Here is a 21,889-nt window from a genome sequence, read left to right on the forward strand (position 1 = left end):
GTGAAAATTTTCCTTATGCCTCAAATGTATTTTAGCCCTAATCTGTTTTTTAAAAAATTGTTAAAACAGCTTATGTGGATGCCCCATCCCTGGCAGTGCCCAAGGCCAGGCTGGATGGGGCTCTGAGCAGCCTGGTCTAGTGGAAGGTGTCCCTGCCCATGGCAGGGGGGGTTGGAACTGGATGATCTTTAAGGTCCCTTCAGACCCAAACCATTCTACAATACTATGATTCTGTAATATGCATTATTTTTTTATCTGGAAGATAAGTTTATGCCATATTTGATTTTTCTCTAAGCTCCCTCAAAATGAGATATCTGCTGAAATGAAACCAAAATATTAAGCAATATAAATAGAAAGGGCCCAACATTTTTCTTAGAGTGGAGTTTGAAATCTAAAGACTAAGACAGGTACTAGGGTAAGACATTTCAGTATCAGTACACAACAGCCGATGCAACTGAAGTTACTTTGCTAGCTTTGTAGAAAGTAACTTTCTCAGAACCGAAGACTTTTCTAGCAGGCCAAATAAATCTGCTTTGTGCGGTGTGTTGCAAGAGCACTGAGTAACACAGATATATTCCTGTAAACCTTGATTCAGATACTTACTGCAAGAAAAGACTTGTTTATATATATATGTGCATATAACTCCATGTGAGATTCTTGTCCCTTCCTTAATGTCTTGTTATGCCGGGTAAAAGGGGTATAGCGTGTAATGTAAAAGCTGTAGGTTTAGCTGGGACCTTGTTTTCTCCCTGAATACGGCACCTTGGAGATTCTGTAGTGAAAGTTGTAACTGGATTGGGATGTATATAGATGGGCATAGAGGGTATATAAAAAATGGAAAGAGCATGTAGGAAATTCAGGACAGTGCTACTGTTCAGGCATGGGATCAGCTCATCAGTTGTCTAATTCTGCCTAAAATGTGCTCAGGCTCCTCCACTCCTTTTAGCAGCCCCTTGAAGAGGCTCACACCTAGGATCTTCTTCCTCTTTCTGGCTTGCCAGATTTGGGCCTTTCCTCTGTAATGACTTTCCTGAGCCAAAAAAAAAAGTAGGATTATGTCCGAGTGAGTTGTATGGCTGGTTGGACTAAAGCATTGCTGACCACCCCTCGCTTGGAGAGGGGATACAGTTTGAAGACCGCTGCAGATCTGGATTGCTCAGTGAGCCAGCTCTGACCTCTGCATCTCTCCTGGCTCAGGCCGTTCACTCATGCTGCTTTAAGCAGAAATTACATGAGTTAGAGAAAATCTGCAAGTTGACAGTGGTTTCACACCCTACCATTTGGCATACTTTCCACTAGCATTTAACAAAATGAACGTGGTTGATATGACTAAGTTATAGCACGGGATGTGTTTTGAACGTGAATGGTGGTCATGCAGGTGTTACATCATATACAGTGGCCAATATCTAGTTAGTGATGCATGAGACTGCCAAGTGCTAAAACCCGGAAGGAGATGGTGCAAAATGTGGCTATTTTAAAGCTATGTTGATCAGAAACAGAATGACGGCGGATTCAAGCTGTCAGAAAGTGCTCTGACAGCCATGCCGCTTTTTAGTTTTTGATCTCTCTGCGCCATCATACTATACCTAGTTGAACTGGTCTGACATGAGACATAAAAAGTAGTGGATCTCCTGGAGCATCCTCATCATCTTCTAAAGAAACTGATATTTCACCTGGGAAGGAAAGAGGTTTTAGATGAAAAATAGGTATGGACTATGTTAGCTTAAATTAGTTTAAGTGAAAATGTCCATACGCAATGAGAAGATTATTAACTTTGTAATCTCCACACTTAATTTGTATTTAAATAAAATTTAAAATTAATTTGGCCTGTCACCCTAAGAGGACATGAGTTACAGGAAGTAAATAAAATTATTTTACCTCTTGCATATGAAGCCTGTTTGAAATGTATTTTTAAATCCTTGAAGAAACCAACTTGATTCTAGTGACTTGTACACTTTTCACTCAGCATTTGGGATGGACAGCACATTAAAAGTATAGTTTAAAAGTAGATAATGAAAGGTAAGAGACACGCAAATAAAAGCAGACTTTGCATACGGATTCACATAAGCACAAAGCCATTTATGTAACAAAAAAAAAATATCCAGGAAGAATTATTTAGGGAAGTGTATGAAGAAAACAAGAATGTTCTGCAAAGAGTTCAGGAAATCTATGAAATTCATTAATGGCACAGGGAAAGCAGGAAAAGTATTGTAACTAGAGAATGGATGTATTTGTAGCTGACAGGATTCTTCAGTCTAGCTTTTTACAGCATGACATTCCTACATTTCTCTAAAAAGCAGTATTATATAGTAATTGCTATGTGAGTTTAGAAAGCAGCATACGTAAGTCAGGTTCTGAATCAGCTTCATTTTCACGGAGGACAGACTTCTAAGTTCTATGTTCTATAGTAACACGCTGTATTCAACGTACCGTGTTGACAGGGAGGTTTGAAATATTGATTCACTGTACAGGGAGCTGAGCTACTGTCAGCTCCTGCCAGGCAGGTCACACAGATCAAAGCTACCTGTTCAAAGGTGCTGCGGTAGCTCGTCACAAGGAGCAGTAACAAGGTGCGGTTAGGATGCAACCTGGTATCCTGACATAGGTGAAACCGAAAACTGCACTTGAAAGCATTATCCTAAATCCTCCTGACTTTCAGCAAGGCTCAGAATGACTCATAGATGCAGTGGCCTGATCTCCGACTGCTCCCAGCTGTCTGCCTTGCTTCTCTGGCAGGAGCTGCTACCCCCTGCGGCCGGGCTGATGGAGGGAAAGGTGTGCTCATCCCTCCACCTCCAGCACCAGGCTGGCCTTTTATCTGCTTAGGAGCTGCAAAGCAAGCTAAGGAGAAGGGAAATAAATTCTGTCAGAAGGCTGCTGAGTATCCCATGGGCACTAGGATGAGCAAGTTTAATTACATCATAGTATCACAGAGAAACAATTTATTATAATTTTAAGTAAATAAGAACAGTTAACACAAAAACATGTTAGAATATTTGATGGGGGGAAAAAAGCATCTGATGAGCAAAAAAGTTACTCAGTAAGAGCAATACACACTCTTATTACAAAAAATATGCATATGAAATACAATGACATGTTTAATGTTAAAGTCCAGACACGGAAAAACTACATACGTGTGGCATTTTCGAGTCAGCATTTCTGAAGGATCTTTTTGCATTTCTAGTAGCTGTCTGAGTTTTGTATATATGATAATACTGTCATTGCTGATGCATTTCTGCTCAGACTTGATACCTTTTCTGCATTTGCTGTGGTAAAATGAAGGTCAAGTAAGGTGACTGACCAGCGCATTAATATTTAAACATAGAGGACTATGAAAGAGCGTTAGTTACTTAATATGAGATACTAGGCGAGCTTTACTTCTGTAAATACTGCAGTTAATTTATTAATACTTGATTTAACTTGAAACAATCAAACTGATTAACAAAATGGGAAGGTGATTCATTTGAACTGTAACGAAAGATAGCATTTTTCGTAGTGCACCATCACTCTAATGGATTTACTTGGCTGTCGATTACTGTGGCAGTACACAAACTAAATTTTGAGATAAGTGAACATGTTGACTTACATCTTTTTTAATGATTGTTTAAGCTACAACTTGTGTGTGTGCCTCTGAAAACATGTATTTTGGGAGGACAAAATGAACATCTCTGGCCTCTGCTGCCGTTAAGTGCCTACGCAAAAAGCGTCATCTTTCTGTGAGTGAGCTGGGAATTTGGTGTGTGCGCTACTACCAAGTTTGTCCCGAGACACCTCTCAGATTTGATTGTGATTTTCAGTATCAGTTTCTTCAATTACACATTCAAAAGTAAACTGATTTTACCAGATATGAAGAAAACACTCAAGGAAACAGTACAGAAATACCATTCAGTTCCATAAACGTGGTCTCTTTTTTCCTTCCTTCCTTCCTTCCTTTCCCCTTCCTCCCCCTCCCCAGCAACCTCCCAGTAGTTGAGATAATCAGGCAAATCAAACAGAAAGACATGCTTTGTAGCTTTACATTAAGGATGGATATGAATATTTAGACCGAGGCTAAGCAGAATGGTAAAAATACAGTAATTTCTTTGGGAGCATGCCTTGTCCCTTTTCATTCTTTTTAAACAAAACAAACTAGTACAGCTACTAAGTTCTTCAAATAAAGTAAGACGCCCATGGTGGACAGTATTACTTGGCACAGGTTTTAGTTTCCTGATAGCATTTTGTTCTTGCTACCCAAGTCACAAGCCTAGACATCCTCGATGCCTCCAGCTCTGTCAAAATGAGGCATCTTGGCATCTTTTTAAAGCGGGGAGTGACCATTTTCCCTTTCTGTAAGGCTCTGCCTTTGAAAGGGAGAAGCCCAGGGGGGGACCTGCAGGGATACAAATACACTTTGGTCTGTTTGCCTTCCCTTTGAGGATGACACCCACATGAAAGCAGTCCCTGTCCTCCTGCAGACCATGGGGGAGCAGCCAGGTTCAAGTTCAGGGGCAGCAAGCTGCCTTGGTGGGTGCAGGGAATCGCGTTTCCTTCTGCGGGAGCTACACTGTCAGATCTGCCCCCACAAAAGAACTTGTGAGCATCAGCTGCAGAGCCACCGATGCCATTTTAGCCTTACAAATGCCCTTCAAAGTCCTGAGCTGGGCGGACAGGGCAGCACTTGACCGCAGGCGGAAAGGACTGGGCCCCTAGTACGGTGTTACTTGCTTAACTTGTGCTCTTAAATGAAGAAAGTTGGTGTTCTCACAGCTGCTCTCTCTGCCCCTCTTATGGATGCACGCATTCTGCATAGCTGCAGGACGCATTTCTATCTTGCTGTGTTTTCTTTGTGGCTGAATCATAATTGTTGTGAAAAACTTTGCATTTGAATTCTTACCGTTAGAAGTGCATTATTACACTTAGTTGCATTTAATTTTTGTTTATCCATAAAACCTGGGGGGGGGGGGGTGTGTGTTTGTTTTTTAAGGGAGTAACAGAAATGCTTGTGCATTGAAAAGATTTATTTTAATTATATCATCTTTAAAACCAAGCTGCCCTAATGCTTCAGAATGAGGTGTGTCTCACCCAGGCGTAATTTTTGTAATATATATTCTAGTTTGGGATTCGCAACTGAAATTAAACTTTCCTGATTTAAACTTGCTAGAGGTCTAAAGCAGATGAGAATTAGGATTAATAGTTGGTGCAAACTACATCAAAAAACAAGAGGGTAATCTAAGGGCAGATCCTCAGATGAAGGACACTTAGTTCCATGTAGTCCTCAAAAGTGTAACAGCTTGTATTGGCCTCAGTTCTGAAAGTTTTAAAATAAAAATGGATTGCAATACACGGTGCAGAGAGAACATGTTAAAATATTATAAAATTGCCATTTTAATTTGAAGTTACTTTGATAAATTAAAGACTTTCTCTTAGTGATGACAAATTAAGGTCAAGCTTTTTGTTAAAGTAAACAATGACAAGAAAAATGGCAATTTCTTTTCCTGGGATCTGTAAAACAGCATTGTAGGGGAATATGTGGAAGGGTACAAGGGCAAACTGTATGTCCAGCTCCTTTCTGTGCCCTTGGCAATCTCCCCTGATACGAACGCTGAGTTTTTTGTTTTCTTAAAAAAGGTTCACAATCTTAACTGATGTAAATTACCACATACTGTGGGCACGAACAGCTCGGCTTTTCATTTCTCTATTTAGCCATCTTATTTCGGTACTTTTTACTCTTATTGGGGCTTATGCTTCAGTGACATTTAGGATGTGACAAGGAGATTTGAGTGATGTCAAATAGCAGATTGACCCTAATGAAATGTTAAGCATAGCTTACATGCATATGTAGAGAGGGCTGAATAAAACAAGAGATGCAAATAATTTCGTAAAACCCCCTTCAGAATAAAAGCCGTTGTATTCATTTGGTTTGCCTCAATGACAAACAACGTTGAGTTTTACTTTCCTCACATTACAATTTTTAAGATGACATTATTAAACACACACACACACACACCCGTTTCTCAAATATTTAAGTTGAATTACTTACAAAATGATTTACCTTTAGCCATCACACCTAAATTTGCAGATACAGGGAAATACGAATAAACCCCCTAGATTTCACTCGTATCACCAATAACAATTTTCCAAAAATCACGCCGATTTCAACCTTTACTTTCACCTTTCTCTAAGTTCCCACCCGCACCGGAGCCTGGCCAGACCTGCTCCGCCAAGTACCGCGCACGGACCAGCGTCACCGGCAACGGGAACAGCTTTTCCTCATGTACCGTTTCCAGCCAGTGCAGAAGCCTAGACAGCGGCGCGTACGCACCAAGGCTGCAATAGGAGCAGTTACCATAATTTTGCTAGAATTACGCTGTATTTACAGACTTCGACACTGGTGGGTGCTAACATTTTCTTCCCCTGCGCAAGGAGTGCATCCAGTCAGTTCCAGCAGCTGCGCAGCCTCCGCTTCAGCTCAAGCGAACTCAGGCTTGGGGTTTGTCCCTTTGGTTTTTAAGCAAAGAGAGAAAAATAGAAGCAAAAACGTTTTGTTTTTTTACCTTGCGCGCTCTCTGTGGCGGGGCTTGTGTTCAGCTGCGCCTCAGTCGCAGAACACCTGCCGTTCTCTTCTGCTGCTAATTGTGTGACAGGTTCGTATCGCAATATGGCATCCAGATCATGGAAAAACTTCATGGTTTTAGTGACATCCCCCGAGTTGTGGGCATATTTAACCGTTCTGTATTCATACTTCAGGTTTTTATACTTTGCACGGCACTGTTTCCAATCCCTGCAAACTCCTAACTCCTGCAACCTTTTAGCAATGTAGATGAATATTCCTTTATTCCTCAGGGTGCCGTGGAGTTGCTTTCTGATATTTTTTTCTGACCAGACGCTTAACAAGGCTTTAACCTCCTCCTCAGTCCAATGCTTCCCCGCTCCACTCTCCATGTTGAAAGTGACCTGGAAATGATTCACTATTTCTAGCCAAGATTTTGTTTCCTAGGAAACCAGACGGCTGGTTGTCAGCGAGCTCCGCCGAGGTGGAGGGATCTGGTTTTACTGGCTCAAGCTGCCTGAGGGGAGTAACTTGAGAAACTGCCAGATCGGCGGGCGGGGGCGGCGGGGCAGCGGCGCCGGGGGCGGCGGCGCCTTAACCCTTCGGGGGGCGAGGGGGACAAACCCACTGGCGCTATCCAGTTGCTTTAAAAAAAAAACACCACACACGAAAACAAACAAATAAAAAACTAAAACCACCACGCGACCCACTCCCCCGCAAAACCCGTCCGTGCCCACCCTTCGCTGTGCGGCTCCAGCCGGGGAGCCCGGGGCTGCGCCCTCCGACAAGTTGTAAGTTTGGAGGAGTTGGTGGTTGTGCCCAACCGGAGGACGAGCTGCTGTAGAAGTGTTTCCATGTGCAGTGTGGCTGTGCGCCAGACTTGTTTTGCTTGAGTTCAGAAGCTGCGGTGTCCGATATTAGCTTGATGTGCTCAAAACGCTTTTATCAGAGGGTCCACATAGCTTCTGGAGGTGTAGATGGCTAGCTTGTCTGCTGGAGTGCAAGAATGCAAAAGCTTCTACACAGGCGATCCGTGGCAGAAACAATGCATCCCCCTAGGCAAAACCATCTGGGATCATCCCACTTGGCGTTTGCTTCTCTGTCTAGGATTGGGTTTGAACCGGTGGTGGTATATATGCGCATTTTTAACTCTAGCGTTCATGGGTTATTAGTGATGTCTTAATGAAAAGCTTGCATATTTAAACGTCTGACTAAACTGGTAGAGCTGTGCGGGCTCTGCCGTAATGACATTGAGCTTACTTGTTCATGAGAGCTACCTAAGAGATGGGGGCCACCGAGGTGGCACACGGCAGGGGCCTGCCTGCCCTCAGCACCTTCCCTTCCCTCTTTCTGCTATTGATGGTGTTGGTGTTTAAAGGGACGGTGTCCCTATTCGAATGGCAACTGCCTGTAACATTAACATCGGGGTAACAGCTGCTGAATGCAGCATATCAGCTCTTAAGTCTCACTACCTTAAGTCTCACTACCTGTCTTTGTGCTTACAGGTGGGACATCTTCCCGAGTTAAAATAAATGTGTTTGAGTTTCTTCTCTTGAAGAGCTCTGTCAGTAACAGGGCAAAGTCGCTCTGATATGTCTGAAGCTCGTTTTGTTTAGCTTTCTGTAAGCAATTGTTCTTTAAATTTCTGGTTTACATAGAACTGGGGCTAGTGACCAATAGAGGGATTTTAGGAATGGGAGAAAATTTCTAATGAGCATGGTCAGTGGTAGGTTAGCGTCCATTCTGTAGATTTTTGGTGCCCAGTTTTATTGTTGGCTATACTAATTAATATCAGTTACTTCAGTTGAGTTAAACCAGTCTAGCGCACAAATAGCATCTTTGTCTAATATTCTAAAAATATTCTGAATGTTTTCTTTTTAAGAAAAACATCTTCGCTTTTCAGGCATTACTGTATATGAGAATGGATGGGAGCTTACCAGTTTACCACAGTCCTTACGAGTCTTACGGGCATGGTGGGTCTATGGCAGCAGTTTTGTTAGAGGGAACACTCTGCCTTACTCCAGGAGGCCTTGTAAAGGGAGATTTGAGTAGCCTGCACTGTTGCCCACTAAAACCCAGTCTGCAAAACATCTTTTCCATGGATAAGGACTGAAATGCAAACATTGGGCAGCTGTGCAGTGTTCTGCCTGCTTCCATCAGGGCACCCGTGCCTGCTGCCTGCCCGCCCTAGGGACCGAGCCTGGAGGCAGGGCTGGGGACAACGGGGAGCAGGCTCGGGAAAACCCTCCTTCCAGCTGATAGAGCTCCTCTGCTCAGCAAAGCACAACTGTCAGCCGGAGGCTGAACTGCTGTAGGAGAAGTGTTTCCATTTGCTGTGATGCTGTACACCAGACTTGTTTTGCTTGAGTTCAGAAGCTGTGGTGTCCAATATTAGCTTCATGTACTCAAATGCTTTTATCAGAGGGTCCACATAGCTTTTAGAGGTGTAGATGGCTAGCTTGTCTGCTGGAGTGCATCCCCCTAGGCAAAACCATCAGTTTCTTAATAAACTCCTCCAGCCCAAAGCAGAAATGGAGTAGCACTATAGAGCCTACTACTACTGCCTAGATGACTATCACTGCAAAGTGGCTTTTCGGATTAAGCATCTGCTGTTATTTTATGCCCACGCTGAAATAGCACTGCAGTAAGAACCTGAGCCAGTGCTTATTAGTGGAAAGATTCCCACTGAATTCAGTAGGCTTAGGCACAAACCTTATGTGACTGTTTTGAAATAAAGCATAACATGGGCAAGAAACCAGCTGCAATTACAAGCCTGTAAAATAAAACAACAAATAAGCCTACATTAAAATTTCATGTTGTTAAAAACAGATGGAAAAATATCAATCTATTGTATGTTAAAGCATTTCATATTCTAAGCATTTCATTACTTTATGTTAATTCTGTTTTGTCCATAGGGGCCAGGAGAGTGCTGGAATTGTGACAAGTGATGGAGAGTCATCCCAGGCATTCAAAGTGCACAAGGTAAAATGTAAATTAATGTTGTGTAGGTGCCTAACTCAGGCACATGAAAGTTTGTTTTGGCTGGGAAACAGAATGATTAGAGGGAAAGTAACATGTTTTGATGGATTGTTTGGTTTTGTCAGTGATAGTATCTAACCCTGTTATTGGTACAATTTGTGTCTTAAGTGCATGTTTAAAACAAACATGCCAGCTTTATGGTGGTGGGTGTATCCATACACACAGTGGCAGACACAGAAGTATCAAGATCAGTCTATTAATGTCACAAAAACTACCTACCAAAGTCACCCTGCACCTAAGGTGTTAACTCTGGAGATTCGGAAGAGCAACAATGCAACTTGAGATCAAGAGAAAAGAAATACCATTACAGGCTGTGCACAAGCAAGTGGATGACTAATTCTTGCCTTAGTGAGACTGGAGAAGTGGCAGCTACTTTACCCATAGGTAAAAATAAACAGAATAAAAGATTGAGTGGAGGCCTGAGAAGGTCACATAGTCTTTCTCAAGCTGAGAGAATCCCCAGGGATGTTAAACGGCATAAAACGGCCATAGCCTCGAACGTATTATGCCAGGAGGATACTTGCATGCTCTGGGATATTTCTGCTCCTTCTGTAGTAAATGGTGATTAGGAAAAAAAAAAAATCATCAGCCTGTTCCATCCTGGAAGGGGAGAGGATTTGAAATAAAACTACATCAGCAAAATAACCATGAGGCACTTCTTGATGCGTGTTCTCTGACCACAATCAGAAAGCGGTATGTCTTGGTGTTCAGAGGTCTCTGAGGAAGATTAATTAGCCTGTTCAAAGCAGTCCAAGAGTAAGAGCTGCTTTGCTGCAGCAGCATGTGTATCTATGCATGACTGCTCAATGCCTCATGCAAAATCTTGTTACTTCAAGCATCATGTTTGTTCCCTCTACAGGCATTTCCCCTCTCGTATCTGTTACTTACAGCCTGATTCACACACACACACACATACACACACTTTTAAATGCAGCTTTTCTCAACTTCAGCACTGTTATGTTTGTTCATTCCTGCTCCTGCTTGGGTTGCAGCTTTCCTTAAGGTTTACAGGAATTCCAGCTTCCTTTAAAGTAGGCTGCTCTATATATCCCATAGTAAAAAGTGCTTCTCAGAATGAACTAACAGCAGGTGATTTAGTAATTTGTAGTGTTTCCATGTTACTGAGCTGCAATATTTAGCTGTCATGCTAAGAATTTAAAATTTACTATCTCATCATAGCAGCTTTGATACTTTAAAAGTTGCAGAGCATGTGATGGCTTCTTTTATCCTTGAAATACATGTCTCAGCTCCAGCACTTTGAAACAACCACAAGTGTAATAAAGAGCTTGTGGAGTACAATTTATACGACTTGTTTAATCCTGGAAGTGGTGCTAATGTAACAAACATTTGGGTCTGTTACACCGGTGAAAGTGTATCTAGGACTCTGAGTTCTAAACTAGTCCCTAAAAATGTCAGCATTTGAGATGCTGCTGTACTTGTTGTCCTCCAAACCCCATATGACTCTTCTTCATAGCAGAGACAAGAGTGGAAAAGGTTCTTGCTTCTCACTACTCATGTTTGTCAATAGTTTTTTAAAAAAACATAATTATAGTATGAACTGGAACACCTAAGGCATGGGGGTGTGTTCCCTTCTGATTGTTGACAGCCTTTGACCACAAATTAATAGCCCTTGATAAAGGCTATTAATCCTTTGTTTTAAAATCGCCAAGAAAGACTCCTCCAGATTTGTCTGTCAGAGCCTTTCAGCTGGATTCGTGTAACAAAACATCATTGTCAGAGCTGTATTAGCTCAAGATGTGGAAAAATTTAAATCTCTTGCATAGACATAGTGATACCAGTAGGAGAAAGACTTTCTGATTGTTTCACACTTGGATATGCAGAATAATATATTAAGGTAGCCATTTACCAGGCCATTATCATGTTCTGGCATGTGTAAGGCCTTGTATAACACATACATAAGATTGGGAATTTTTTATACTGATGTAATTTACGTTCACCATCCCACACCACTGCCATCTAACTCGGAGGAATATTTCAAACTGCAATTAAAAGATTATGTGCTTGTGTAACCAAATCTGGTTTAAAACAACATTGCTTGTTTAAGCTATTGCAGTGCTTAACTTGGCCACATCCATTAACACTGGACCTGTGAACTGTCAGGATAAAGTTAGCCTCAGTAAAAAAAGAGTGCATGGTTGCATTTCTTTATGTGCCTGAGCACATGACGTAGACTTCAGACCACCTCTGTGTCATCTGTGAGACAACAGATAATAAGTGATTTGGCGCAAAGTTTGCTGAACCACTAAAGCAAATCTGTACCAGTTTGGCCGTTTGAGGCAGTAACTTTTTATTGTGATTGTAAGTATCCTAAATCCACATGTGCAACCACAGCCTCTTGGTATTCTGACTTTATAGCAGTCACAGCAGAAAACAGCCTAAAGCTGAGCTTTCTTTAAGCTTTTTCCGTTAAGCTCTGGAAAGAGTTCAACCACTTTCCTTCCCTCCTGCCCCATCCTGCTCTCTTGTTGCTGTACCTGTGGCACAGGCTGTGAACCGCTCACAGCTGCAGAGCTCTCCCATCTATCTTTGAAGGTCCTAGAGGAGTGTTACCCTGGGCTGGTGTGTGTATCACAACTGCCACGCGTGATAGGGAAACCGAGCATAGGATGTAAATGTTTTCCACAGGCAGTGGCAGAAGCAGGAGTTTGTAGGAGGACCCGGAATTCAGTCTAAATTTCTACTTTGCAGTATTTTCAGACTGTTCTTGCTGCTATATTGTCTCTACATAGTGCCTGTTGTGAAAAGCACCTCCTGACGGCTGACTAAAAAGTTTTGAAGCCTTTCTGCTTTAGATAGAAGGCAACTTGGCTACATGAAAAGTTTAAGTAAACAATAAAACCTCTTTAAAAAAGCTCTGCTTCTGACATTGGTAAGAAAGACCATGGAATCTAATAAACATTATCATGGGTCCAGATAAAAGTAAATCCTATATACTGCTAACCTGTAAAAGGAATTGTTTACATAGAATTTCCTTCTCACAACTTTTTTTCTTCTTTGCCAGTCTTCTGGCAGTCTTTTTTCTGGTGTTTTCAAACAAGACAACAGTTCGGCAGTATTTTTCAGAAAACGTATTTTCGGTCAGGGAATAGATTGTTCCATGAAAATCCTCAGCACAAAAATGTATATTGCTTTCTTTAAGAACCAGAGTAATGGGATCTGATGTATCACTGCGACACCTACTCAGCTTCTTTCTTTCCCATGTCTTTCAGGTTATTTGTCTTTCTCTTAAAGTTGCTTACGTTAATGCTGTACCAAAACCAAACACCAGGAGAAATGAGGAAGTTGCCAGGAAAACAAAACCAAACAAACCTTTTTTTTCTTTTTCTCCTGAAGGGAATGGGTCTTATAAATCATGTCTTCAATGCAGACAGCCTGAAGAAGCTCTACGTTTCAAACCTTGGTATTGGGCACACGAGGTACTCCACCTCGGGAATTTCTGAGCTGCAGAACTGCCAGCCTTTTGTCGTAGAAACTCTTCATGGGAAGATCGCTGTGGCACACAACGGGGAGCTAACAAATGCTGTACAACTCAGGAGGAAGGTTAGTACCTCCTTTGGGAGGCTCTGGCATCGTTTCTTTCTGAGTATGAGGCAGCAATGAGCCTTAAAGTCATTTGCTATGACTTCCCTTAATACCAGACTTCTTGGGGTAGTGAAAGAGAACCAAAATAAAAATAAATCATTTTGGAGTAAAAATATCCTGGGGAAGGGAGCAATTTGTAACTCTCACAGGGATTCACCAATCCTCTAGACTGATGGTCACGTTCATATTGACCAAATGAGAAAACTAACTCAGCCGTAACGAAAGGTAGCTTGGCTTGAAGCTCTGCTCCTTTGCAGTGGCTGATAGAAGGAGCAAATCATATGCTTAAAATTAGGAGAGGCATAATAAGGTGAGGTGATTGTAATATGAAATGTCTGGTTTGGAATATTGTCTTTATTTGTATTTCTGGCTTGCAAAATTAATCATGAACACTATCAGGATGTAAACCAACAAATGTCAAATTTTGATAGTGTGTTTGGCTAGAAGGGTATGTGTTAAGAACCAAATTAAAATTTAGCAGATGTTTCATTGTCAAATCTCTTCTATGATATGTTCCACCCAAAAGCGAGGACATACTTGTGCATTGCAGCGAGGCAAATGTATAGCACGCCCAAAAGAACCTAGCCCGTCTTTAATCAGAGCCACAAGTGTGTGAATGGATGGGAGAAAAAAAAGTGTTGAGGAAATGTAGATGCAGAATCAGAGTTACATGAGATGTAAAGTGATTTCTAAAGATAAAAATTAGGAACTGTAACGCATACAGCAGTGAATGGGTGGCTAGATACATTGCAGATTCTCTTCTCCCTTAGAAGCATAAATATGCCAAGACAGAACAATTTGGCCGACTAGGTCTAGCAGACTTTAAATTGTGGGATTTCAGTTTTTTAATCCCACTCTGTCTCCCTTTACACCTCTTTTTTTTGTTGTTTCTTTGTACCCAGACCATGCTTCTGCCCTGATTATCTTTGTCTGATGTAGGTAATTTCATATATTCCCTGGGATATCTGACCTCTCTTCCTAGAGCAAGCAGAAGCACAAAGCTGATTAAATGGCCCAAACATGAATTTATGCCCTGAATATTGGTGGTATTAATTTTGGTTGCATGTGGAGCAAAGGAATGAGATGCAAAGGGAGAAATGCAGTACCAAGCATAGGTGTTTGTACTAGGTCTTTTTACATCTTTGATTTTTTGGAAGAAAATTGACATTACTACGATCTGATCACCCGAAACACTGATGTTTTAATGTATTTGTTCATTGTACAAAGGTGCTGTTAGATTGCAATCTGAGCAATGTTATGTGGGTTTTTTTTTTAATGTTGGTAACACTTTTATTTTGTCTTAAAAGCTTATGCGGCATGGTGTAGGACTGTCGACCAGTTCTGACAGTGAACTGATCACCCAGTTGCTGGCTTTCACACCTCCTCTAGAAAATGATGATACAGCTGACTGGGTAGCAAGGTGAGGAGGATGGGTTTCAGAATCAAGAACAGCAATCTAATCGCAACATGATATGCAATTGTAAATGCACACAGCTGTTTGTGTGACATACAATTATGTTCACCTATGTCTCATTTCAGAATAAAAAATTTAATGAATGAAACTCCAACTTCATATTCATTGCTAATTATGCACAAAGACATAATCTATGCAGTACGTGATCCATATGGGAATCGCCCACTCTGCATTGGTCGCCTTATTCCAGTAGGGGACATGAACGGAAAAGGTAAACCATACATATATATTCATATACATATACATATACATATATATATATATATAAAAGTATATATACAGTTTGCCTGAAATCACTGATAAAGTAATAAAAGCTATACTTACTGATGTGCGAGTAGGAATATGTGATGCAAACGCCAGTTTTGAAAATTCAAAATAAAAGAATGTTGGTAAAGAAAAAATAATTTGTAGAATGTCTGCAAACATCTTTCCTGTGCCCAGCAAAAGAGAATCCTAGTCACCTGATGACAGTGTCAGAATTATGCAGCCCAACTGTAATAGAATATTTGTAAAAATGTAATTAACATCTCATCACCTAAACAGGAAAGCAAGGAAGAACGAAATCACAGAAGGGTTGAGGTACAAGGGACCTTTGGAGGTCATCTGGTCCATATCCCCTGCTCAAGCAGGGCCACTCAGAGCCAGTTACTCAGGATGATGTCCAGTCCAGAAACAAGTCTGGTTTCTTCTTTCTCCTGTAGTAAGGTGGCTGAAAAGTGCTGGATTACTGGCAGTGTATTTCTAAATTCCAAGCACTCCCAGTCACACGTAGTATGGTAATGGAACACTATACAATCAATTTATAGGAAAAAATATTTGTGCTCCTGTTTAGCCTGCAAATCAACATTTTCCATGAAGTGAAATTAAAATTGTTCATTTGTATAAAAATAAAATAATTCAAAGGCAAAGTAGTAAATGCTCCCGTGTCTACACAAAACTTGGTAATTTTAACCACAAGAAAAAGTATCAAGATTTTTTAAAAGCATACAAACATTCCTGCCCTACCTATATTACACAATTTGGTCTTTCCTGTGTCTGTCTCTGAAAACTCCTTATTGAAATTCAGTCCACCCTCTGTTGCAATCAAAAGAATCTATCAACACATTTAGCACAGGAAAAGAAGGAGTTTCTCAGGTGAGCAGAAGTAATTAGGTATATCTAAAGGCACTGAACTAGAATTGGAAAAGTTAGAAATAGTGCAGAGATAACAAAGGTAGTTATCTGAATTGTCTCTCTTCATGAACTGTGAATGTGATGCTGTTACTGCCACTTCTGCCTAGAACTGGTTTATGATGTTTATCTTGTTGGGGGGGGGTTGTATTACAGAAACTTTGGAATGCTATACTTTTTAGTTAGAAATTACAACAGTCTTTAATTGTGCACTTAGCAACCTGAACCATAGCAGCCAGACACTGCAGCAGAAATGCAATTGCGGGGGGTAATGGTAACAAGAATTGTGGACTCTAACTTCAGTCTTTCATTTCAGGAAAAGATAACAGTGAGACAGAAGGATGGGTAGTCTCTTCTGAATCCTGTAGCTTTTTGTCTATTGGTGCAGAGTAAGTGCCCTGATTTTCACTTTATCTGAACGCTCTCCTCAGGCAGCAATTAAACATTAAACCTCAAATTGCCAAGTATCATAATCTATAACAATATGAAAGACATCAAGGGTTAGGTTGTTGAGCTATTTGGAGGGGTTTTTTTGCCAGTCTTATTTTTTGCCTGGTGATTTTCTTGAACACTTTAATGTAACAAAATTATGTGTTCAGAAAGTAACAGTAAAAATTATTGTTGTAAAGTAAATGCCTCTTACTTGTTGCATTAAACCTGGTTACCTGTATAACTTTTTAAATTTAGGCCTTGTTTGCAGCAGATTCATTGTATTATAAAATAATTCTTCAGCTACAGAAAGGCTGCATTTGTACATCGCAGACTGAACGAACCTGAGCTGTAGCATATGCCATCTGATGAGCCAGCCTCCTTGTCTGAAAAAAAATGATGGGCACATGAAACTATTTCCATGTGTGCAAACACCCATCAGAGCCAAGGAATGAGATGACATTCATGTTACCTCTCTAGCTAAGATACTCTGAAAAGAAAGGTGTGATAAAAAGAGAAGGCTAAGAAGCTCTTTGGGAGACTGCAGATTGTTCTTTAGAAGTTTGGAGTGGAAGGCAATTGAGAACTAGAGCATAATTAAAGTAAGAAAGATTGATGAGTGGCGTTCCTCAAGGAAATGGGTGCTGTTTAACATCTTTGTCAGTGACATGGACAGCGGGACTGAGTGCACCCTCAGCAAGTTTGCTGATGACACCAAGCTGTGTGGTGTGGTCAATATGTTGGAGGGAAAGGTTGCCATCCAGAGGGACCTCAACAGGCTTGAGAGGTGGGCCTGTGGAAACCTCATGAAGTTCAACAAGGATAAGTGCAAGGTCCTGCACGTGGGTTGTGGCAACCCTGGCACGAATACAGGCTGGGTGGAGAACGGATTGAGAGCAGCCCTGAGAAGAAGTGCTTGGGGCTGCTGGTGGATGAGAAGCTCAACATGAGCCGGCAATTTGCATTTGCAGCCCAGAAAGCCAACCATAGCCTGGGCTGCATCACAAGATGTGAGGCCAGCAGGCAGAGGGAGGTGATTCTTCCTTTCTACTCCACTCTTGTGAGACCCCACCTGCAGTACTGTGTTCAGCTCTGGGGCCCCCGACATAAGAAGGACATGAACCTGTTAGAGAGTCCAGAGGAGGGCCATGGGCATGATCAGAGGGCTGGAGCAGCTCCCCTGTGACGACAGGCTGAGAGAGTTGGGGTTGTTCAGTCTGGGGAAAAGAAGACTCTGGGGAGACCTTATTGCAACCTTCCAGTACCTCAAGGGGGCCTACAAGAAAGCTGGAGAGGGACTTTTTACAAGGGCATGTAGTGATAGGACAAGGGGTAATGGCTTTAAACTGAAGGAGGGGAGATTTAGATTAGATATTATGAAGAAATTCCTTATTGTGAGAGTGGTGAGATGCTGGAACAGGTTGCCCAGAGCAGCTGTGGATGCCCCATCCCTGGCAGTGTTCAAGGCCACGTTGGATGGGGCTTTGAGCAACCTGGTCTGGTGGAAGGTGTCCCTGCCCATGGCAGGGGGGTTGGAACTACATAATCTTTAAGGTCCCTTCCAACCCAGACCATTCTATGATTATGAAGAAGCATATTTAATCTCCTAATCAGACATTAAAAAATGTGCATTTGGGGCTAGACTAATCTGGATCCCTTTCAAATAAAAAACTGAAAAATTCCATTAAGAACACAACTATCAAATAAAAGGAAATGTAGAGTAAAATCAGGAAGCAACATGACTGCACTTTACAGGTCTTTCATTCCATTCTGCAGTGTTTATTGCCGGAGTGGCGTTCTGTGTTCTTTTGCTGTAACTTCAACCCTGTCTCTGTAGGAACTATTAGCTGTTGGTAACAGGGGCTTTCTCGAGACAATTTATTCTACATGTGGATAAGAACAACTGTTTTCTGAAACTTCTTCAAAATCTCTTGTTAAGAGAAGCTTACCATGTAGGACCATCAGCTGAAGCCTGTGGATTTTTAAAAAAGCAGTTTTGTCTAAACATCTGCTGTAGGCACTGCTGCTGCCTGCTAATGCTAGTATCTGACCAGTGATTGATCACAGATTTGCCCATGTCTGATCTGTATCTCCAGAATATTTCAGTATTTTGGGATAGATTTAGATTGCAATTTTTATAATAGCCACCTGAGTAGTCACTAAAGTATCTAGAAAAATGTTTAATAAGGTTAAACATTGTAACTTAATAATAAACCTAATAATATTCTGTATTTCTTCAGATATAAGGATTCGAATGTACATTTCCAGTCAGCTGTATGACATTCTGGCATAGGTGCCTGTCACCACTAGACAGATATTTCTCTAGATACTGGCTTATGGAGTGGGATTTTTTTGGCTACCATCTTTATTCTTGATCATGGTTTTTTATATTGCTTCATAATGTTATTAGCTTTCACAGAAAAGTCCTCTAGTATTGATCCAAGATGAAATTACTAAAATAAATTTACTCTCAATTAAGTCTGTTTGAACCGTGTATCTCACATATAGGAAGATTAGCATAATTCTCTGGTACTAAGTATTAATTTACTGCTTTTGAGTATTAATTCAGACTTTTAGTAAAGGTCACTTGTCTTAGCATGTTAGTTTTAAAACACTGCAGGTCAAATCCTAAGATAGAAGTAAACTGGCGTGTTGGAATGTTCAAAAGCATTTTTTCCTGTCAGTTGTTTATATTTCAAAATGATCATCTAGGTTCTGGACAGTTCTAAATGCACGTATTTCTCTTTCAAGGTACTATCGTGAGGTCCTTCCTGGAGAGATTGTGAAAATATCCAGATATGATGTCCAGACGCTGGATGTTGTACCAAGACCTGAAGGAGATCCATCAGCGTTCTGCATCTTTGAATATGTTTATTTTGCAAGACCAGACAGTATTTTTGAAGGTAAGAAAATGCAATGTGCAGAGCCCCTCCCTAAATAGTGGGAGACGTTATCCTGGAGAACAATGACTCTAGAAAGGATCTGGGATCATAGCACGGTACCAGTGAATGTGAGCTTGCAGGGCAGGGCTGAGACAGAATGGGTTGGCACAGTTCTTGAGGAGATAAAACTCATCAGGAGGAGCATGTAACATCACCTTCCTGTTTGGGGCTGTGCATATGGCCTCAGTCAGGCTGCCTGTCCTATGGAAGGGATGAAAAAAGCCACAAACATGATTAAGGTAGAGGAGACATCCCTGAAAAGTGAGAGACTTAAGAACAGATCTTCATTGGTTTTTGGAAAACTTTTTAAAAATTAGATTTCTGAAATAGGATCTGCAAAATAACTTTATTTTGGCATTTCCTTTGCAAGAAAGAAAGATGCTTTTAATATAACTTGTAAATCTATGCATTATCGAAGTACTTAGTGTTGTCAGTCTAATGCTTTATTATTATTTCTGTAGAAGCCCTCAAAAATTGTCTCAGTGATAAGATACTAACCAGGGCTCTCACACCCAACAAACACCTTCTTCTCTTTCTGTGGGCATGCCATTTGTTGATCCAATACAGTTCCCCACCCTTACAAAGCCTGCTTCACCCACATCCCTTTTTTTCATGATCCCATTACACTTCAGTATCCTCCCTTCTTACATTTCTTAGTACTGATGCTGTGCCCCTTGCTGTGCCGCATCATCACAGCATCTCCAGTTCCCTCCCATGCTGCAGACTGTTTAGGACCTTAACAGCTTCTGGGGCCTCTTATCCCCTTAATAAATTTGGGGTGAATTTTGCCAACTGTTTAAAAGTTAGTAAGTGGGCAGAGGCAGACAGCAGGATTGCACAAACTTTGCTGGAGAAACCAGCCTAAAAATAGAATATGCACATTACGAACAGGCAGGCTTAAGTTCTGCTTCTTTCCTCCTGTAAATAAATTTTGTAATATCTACAGGAACTTTAGTTATCTGGTTAGGGCAAACTGGATTTAATTCTCTGTGTTCTAACATATGAATGTTAGAATACATTATGGAAGGAAATAAAATATTACCTTGTGTGAGTGACTGCTTTGTAGTTCTGGAGTTTTCCTGACTTCTGTGCCTGAAACTTGCTGCAGAAATGTGTACAGCAGGCTGAGGAAATTTGAATTATGCACACCAGGAAAAACACTTCTTGCTGTTCTTAGGTCAGATGGTGTATTCAGTCAGGAGAAGATGCGGGCAGCAGCTTGCTATTGAAGCACCCGTGGAAGCAGACCTGGTCAGCACTGTTCCAGAGTCTGCCACCCCAGCAGCTCTTGGTTATGCTCAAAAGGTAAATGTTACCCAAGCATATTACACACACCTCTTTTTTTGTAATGGAGTATAACAGTATGGGCTGCTAAGAGTTTTGTATTGATAGCACTTTGTATCTTGAATACACTGAGTACTCTTACTGAGTCATCTGCACTTGTTTTTTCTGTCATTATGCCAGTATATTAAGGTATTTCACAGTTTTTTTGGTTACTGTGAAGTCAATACCAAGTCCTAAGGTTGCTTTAAGAAAAACAGTAACTGAGAATAACCAATTCTTTAGATACTAATTTGATTTAACTACCTCCTGTTTACAGTGTGGACTACCGTATGTTGAAGTACTTTGTAAAAATCGATATGTAGGAAGAACATTTATCCAGCCAAACATGAGGTTGCGGCAACTTGGTGTTGCAAAGAAGTTTGGTGTGCTGTCTGATAATTTTAAAGGCAAGCGAGTTGTTATCATTGATGATTCAATTGTGAGGGGCAATACAATCTCACCCATAATAAAACTACTGAGAGAATCAGGAGCCAAAGAGGTAAGTTAATTTTCAGTCAGTACAATACAGATGTAAATAGAAGACTGATGAGAGGGTAAAGCACAGGGTTTTGTCTTAAATTGTAATAGACATTATTTCTTTATTTAAAAGGGCAAGTGTGCAAAAAAAAATAGTGGCTAGTGTTTATTGTGAAGATAGCGTGATTTTTGGATGGTTCAGGGGAGAGGGGCAGGTCTCCATTTAGAAAGCACTCTGGCAAACAAAGAGAGAACGGAAAATAAATTAGTTCAGATCAGAAAATCAAGTATTGGTGTTGTATTCCTGACATATGTGTGACTTTTGTACTGCATTAAGTACAACCACACACTGCAGTAAATAGCACATGCCTTAAATCACGAAAGCACAATTTTTTTAATTGATCAATATTTTTTAATTGAAACAGAGTGTGCAAGTCTGTCGCTGGAGCAAAAATGTTCTGTATAGTATTTGACTCTATAAATTGAAACATGTGCATCAAGGATTGAACACCATAGAAGAAAAGCAAAATCAGGATGGATCCTTTTAATAACATTAGGAAATACCATAAAAATAAACTCTAAAACCATCTTTCTCCTGCTGTGTTGGCATCTGAAACAACTTTATTTTACTTTTAACCCTTCCACGGCTTCTGTGCAGTGCTGTGTTCTGTTCTTCATGATTATTTTGCAGAACTGGGACTTGGTTATTTTATTATGATCTGCTGACCTTCACCTTATAGCATTCTGGTTTTAAACTGTGTTTTTATTCAGGTGCACATCCGTGTGGCTTCACCTCCCATAAGATTTCCTTGTTACATGGGAATAAACATTCCAACTAAAGAAGAACTCATTGCCAACAGACCTGAATTTCATGATCTTGCAAACTATATAGGTAAATACTAC

The 21,889-nt window shown here is 40.9% G+C and overlaps 2 protein-coding genes and 1 long non-coding RNA gene across 4 annotated transcripts in view; 1 reads left to right on the forward strand and 2 right to left on the reverse strand.

The window, feature by feature from the left end:
• The window catches only part of LOC119145849 (trihelix transcription factor PTL), a 29,593-nt gene extending 22,493 nt beyond the window's left edge, over positions 1-7,100 (reverse strand). The window contains exons 1-2 of one of the 2 annotated variants that reach the window (XM_037382586.1): positions 6,534-7,100; positions 1,587-1,673 (exon numbers count right to left, since the gene is read on the reverse strand). In XM_037382586.1, the coding sequence (XP_037238483.1) occupies positions 1,587-1,673; positions 6,534-6,921 (475 nt within the window). In that variant the 5' untranslated portion in view covers positions 6,922-7,100. The remainder of the gene's footprint in view (positions 1-1,586; positions 1,674-6,533) is intronic. The other variant, XM_037382595.1, reaches the window with a different exon arrangement.
• PPAT (phosphoribosyl pyrophosphate amidotransferase) overlaps positions 1-21,889 on the forward strand; it is a 54,121-nt gene that overhangs the window by 28,233 nt on the left and 3,999 nt on the right. Inside the window, exons 2-10 of the mRNA XM_037382607.1 lie at positions 9,445-9,511; positions 12,923-13,129; positions 14,479-14,591; positions 14,711-14,856; positions 16,132-16,204; positions 18,996-19,147; positions 20,364-20,491; positions 20,787-21,008; positions 21,758-21,878. Coding sequence (XP_037238504.1) covers positions 9,445-9,511; positions 12,923-13,129; positions 14,479-14,591; positions 14,711-14,856; positions 16,132-16,204; positions 18,996-19,147; positions 20,364-20,491; positions 20,787-21,008; positions 21,758-21,878 — 1,229 coding nt within the window. The remainder of the gene's footprint in view (positions 1-9,444; positions 9,512-12,922; positions 13,130-14,478; positions 14,592-14,710; positions 14,857-16,131; positions 16,205-18,995; positions 19,148-20,363; positions 20,492-20,786; positions 21,009-21,757; positions 21,879-21,889) is intronic.
• On the reverse strand, positions 19,099-20,357 carry LOC119145874. The gene is made up of 2 exons (XR_005103553.1): positions 20,229-20,357; positions 19,099-19,387 (listed from the first exon to the last, which is right to left on the reverse strand). It is a non-coding gene; the product is annotated as an uncharacterized LOC119145874 (long non-coding RNA).

Source organism: Falco rusticolus, chromosome 1 (genome assembly GCF_015220075.1).
Source record: "Falco rusticolus isolate bFalRus1 chromosome 1, bFalRus1.pri, whole genome shotgun sequence".
NCBI lineage: Eukaryota > Metazoa > Chordata > Aves > Falconiformes > Falconidae > Falco > Falco rusticolus.